The sequence below is a fragment of the Phyllobates terribilis genome, unplaced genomic scaffold (assembly GCF_046119375.1).
Source record: "Phyllobates terribilis strain yellow unplaced genomic scaffold, ASM4611937v1 Scaffold_5__5_contigs__length_657084704, whole genome shotgun sequence".
In the NCBI taxonomy this organism is placed as follows: Eukaryota; Metazoa; Chordata; class Amphibia; order Anura; family Dendrobatidae; genus Phyllobates; species Phyllobates terribilis.
Genome location: NW_027362765.1, coordinates 156551252 through 156555463, shown reverse-complemented (window position 1 = coordinate 156555463; position 4212 = coordinate 156551252). Strand labels below are relative to the sequence as shown.

At 46.9% G+C, this 4212-nt stretch overlaps 1 protein-coding gene across 5 annotated transcripts in view; it reads left to right on the top strand.

Annotated features, from left to right (window-relative positions):
* Positions 1-4212, top strand: part of ABI3 (ABI family member 3) — an 88940-nt gene that overhangs the window by 3531 nt on the left and 81197 nt on the right. For 4 of the 5 annotated variants that reach the window (XM_073681076.1, XM_073681075.1, XM_073681074.1 and 1 more), the window contains exons 2-3: positions 1115-1282; positions 3238-3414. In XM_073681076.1, coding sequence (XP_073537177.1) covers positions 1115-1282; positions 3238-3414 — 345 coding nt within the window. The remainder of the gene's footprint in view (positions 1-1114; positions 1283-3237; positions 3415-4212) is intronic. The other variant, XM_073681077.1, reaches the window with a different exon arrangement.

Genomic DNA, 4212 nt, shown 5'->3' with positions numbered 1-4212 from the left:
GTTAAAGATTAAAGGATTGTAACTTCTAATAGATGGCACTAGAGTTCAAATAATCTTACTCTCTGAAGAGGCAATTTGCATACCAGCTTCTAAAAAATTGTTTATAATTTTTTTATAGCAATGTAAGGAGATGGACATGTTGCTCACGTACCCTCTTGAAGAACAAGTATATTGATATGATGTGTAATGTGAACTGTGAAATGCGTTAAGGTGTTGGTATTGTATTCTGCAGAGCAACAGGTAGCTAACAGGGACAGTTAGTGTTAATGAATGGTTGGGACTAGCACAGAGTGGGAGGGGATAAGCTGAAGGGACAAGAGACAGTTCCTTTCAGGAAGTTAGAAAGGGCCCAGTGTGCGCAGAGAAAAGACCTAAGGTCTAGTGTGAGCAGTGCCACATGACGTGGATGTCCCTAATGAGAGAGGCGACAGCGCCAGAGGAAAGCAAGATCCTGAGCTGAGAAGAGAAGTGACTGAAAGAACAGAGTGATTGATCGGAGACGGGTCCTATGTCAAGACCCCTAACAGTACGGCCTAGAGTTTGTAACTCACATAGTACGTAAGACGAAGAGAGTGCCCTGGGCAGGAGTTGCAGAGCGTCAGAGACAGAAGAGATAAGTAGCGGCCATAGTGGCAAAGTAGCTCCCCTAAGGGGAAAAGGACATGGAACTGTGGGTTGAGCATAGGACTCTTACAAACAGGACTGTAGTACTGAGCTGGGCTGCAGAGAAGTGAAAAGGAGAGTTGAAGATAAGGATAAGAGGGAAAGGGGGAAGGAATTGGTACTGTGTGTGGAAAATGCTCTGTGTTACAAAGGAAATGTTCATCAAGATCTGTGCCCACTATCTCCTGTATACAGTGTAACCCCTACCAAGATATCATTTGACTGGTGGTCTCTGTTACTGAATTGTGAAAATCTGGTCCTGGCAAACCAACGTCATTGGTTACATGTGGCCTGCAAGGGCGTAGCGCCCCCCCGGCACAAGTCCATACACCCAGCTAGGACCCCCACCTTCATGTAACGGGCTGGGGAGACGAGTATGTCCCCTCTGCCACGTTACAGCAATATCAGTAAAAAAAACCTTACATTGATTCTCCCCATACTGTCTTTTCAGGCTCCTGACAAGCGTAAGGCCCTGGAGAGCACCATGTCTCTAGTCACACAGACGCTGGCCAGCGTGGCCTGTCAAGTAGGAGTGGCTGCCCGCCATGTGTCAGATATGTTTGAGGTACAGAGCCTAATGCTACAGAAGGAGGAAATAAGAGTCCGGTATGTTTCTCAGGTCAGTCACCAAGAGGATCCAAACAAAACTGCTGTGTCATGATAAAAAATGGCTGCCTATATTTAAAGTGGTTGTCTGGCCATTGGGTACAAGACTGCAGTCACTCCTCACAGCGCACGCATTGCACTCTGTGAGGTTTCTTCGGTGCCAGTGTAGCACCCCGAGGGTTTGGCCGCTACAGGGGTATTGCACCTCAACCAGAGGTGTGGTATTCCACTCCCGGGTAAGGATGGAGTATGGACCAGGGCTCAGTTAGCTGCACACATATACACTCCTCATTTCCGGGGGACAGCTCTACGGTGCTCCCATTAGTATGCAGGCACGACTGACTATGTCCCTGGCTGGAGTGGGGAGGGGGGGAACCCTAGTGATGTGGGAGCAGATAGGGGCTGGTTTCTGGGCATAGGAAGTAGCTCATTGGTTGCAGGTCACCTGAGCTCAGACACGGAGGAGGAGGTATAAAAGGTGGGCACCATCTTAGTTGTAGAGAAGAAGTTCAGTCTGTGATTAGAAAGTGAGAGTGGAGGAGGAGGGGAGCTCCAGAGCCAGGCCTAGGACACGGGCAGGGCGAGAGAGAGAAAAGAGAAAGGAACAGAATAGAAAGAGAAGGAACCAAAAGAATAAGAAAGGCCCAGAAACACGAAGGTAGAAAGGACCCTAAGGACCTAGGAGATTACGGGCGACGGGTCAGGCAAGAAAAGGGTACCGGATCCCAAGTTGGTGGAGGCAAATAATCCTCAACCAAGAACCGGAGGTCGTGATCATTTATTGGTGCGACCCCTCGCTAATCCTACTAGGAAGGCACCGCATAGGGCCAGGGAAGCTGGCGCCAAGTTCTCCCAGAGAAGGCCCGAGGCAGCCGGACAGAAGTTTGGTCACTGGTGGGGCACGGCCAGAGGAAGGATAGAAGGGAGTTCTGTGCCATACTCCTGAATTGCCTGGGGGTTGACCGAGCCCCTCACCTGGTGGACGCAGCACGGCTTGGGCAGTCACTACCTGTACAGAAGTGGCTTGGAGTATACGAACTGTGAGTAAAAGACGCTGGACTGCAACACGTTGTCGTTGTGTTTCTTACCACGCCAGCACTAACGGTACTGGGACGCCCTGCACTACAATCCCCACCATCCACCTACGTTGCCCTGAGGCTACACTATTCCCGTAGGGAGTTATCCTATCCCTGTGCTGCACACCAACATCAGCCTCAGCGGTCTGCCTTGCAGCGGCGGTCATCCCTGACCGCAATCCACGGGTGGCGTAGTCGGACATTAATCATAAAAACCCTATAGAAGACTGCCACTGGTCTGACCACCCTGAGCCACGGACTGGGTTGCCACTACTACCCCCATTATTGCCCTGTTGCCCGGATCCGAGTGTCCCACGGCCCAGGGGGCGAGTCACCAGCATAACCTCAAGTATGTGATTTGCATACATGCAGTCACATGCAGACTAGACGTATGCGGCCTCGTCAATGTACGTGTATTGAGCAAGGCCAGACATGTCTATTTGGAGTGTAGCCGGAAATGTGCAAATCACAAACTTGTGGTCACATGACCGCCCACTCTTGGCGCCGGACAATCCTCACATTGTGCGGTGAGCAGACTTGTACCCCAAGGCCAGACAACCCCTTCCAACAACCTACTACTAATAGGTGGCACTAGAGTTCTAGTCCCATTCTTCTCTGAAGACGCTGTTTGTCTATATTTAGGAATTATAACAGTATCTACACATTCATACAGCTAGTCCCTACAAATATTACTGAATTATGAAATATACTCTGTGTATCCATTCCTCATGGGTTTTTAGATATCTATATGCTGATTTTGAAGAAATCTTGAAAAAGGTAAGGACAAGTATTGCAATACTTTCCAGCTTTACTTGCTTAAAATGGAATATGTATTTAGAGGGAGCACAAACTACGCAGTAACATAGGGAATGCAAATGATTTATATCTGCAGTTACTAGACATTCACATGGAAAAAGTTGCCCGCCAAAAAATTGGGAAGATGACGACAGCCAAAAAATTTCAACACAGCCCGAAAATCCAAAGTGGACAGAACAGCAGACCTCTGGGCTCTTATTCCAGAATGCCCATTAGCTTCACTTCTCTTGATAATACTGGTCATGGGATAATGGTAAGACTTCTACTCTCTGCTCACGAATGGGGTAGAGGGGCAAATGCTAAATATAAGAAAGTGTCACATGACCACTATGATGTTGTCACTATAGATGACGGATCATTAAGAATAGACCTAAGTAAGCATCCAAAGTAATGATTCTAGCAATTAGTGGGATTGTAATGCTGATTGATTTCATTAGAATTTATAGTGAGGAGTGCAAACTTAGCAACTACCTTACCTAGCATGTAAGCCCCCCAAAACTATCTAGATTTCTTGAAGTTTGAATTCACCATGGAATTTACAATGAATCCTATCACTATTCTAGACAACCAGGGAACACACAATGAAACATTTCACTACTCTAGACCACCAGGCAATTTACAATGAATCCTTTCTTTCCCCAAGACCACCACTGGATTTGCATTTGAACCCTTTCACTCCTCTAGACTACCAGGAAATGTACAATGAATAATATGACTCTTTTGGTACCCTAGACCACCAGGGAATTTACAATGAATCCTTTCACTACCTAGCCCACCAGGGAATTTACAATAAATCCTTTCACTACCCTAGCCCACCAGGGAATTTACAATAAATCCTTTAACTTCCCTTGCCCACCAGGGAATTTACAATAAATCCTTTAACTTCCCTAGCCCACCAGGGAATTTACAATGAAGCCTTTAACTTCCCTAGCCCACCAGGCAATTTACAATTAATCCTTTCTCTACCCTAGACCACCTGGGAATTTGCAATGAATCCTTTTACTTCTCTAGACTATCAGGACATTTATAATAAATCACATGAATCCTTTCA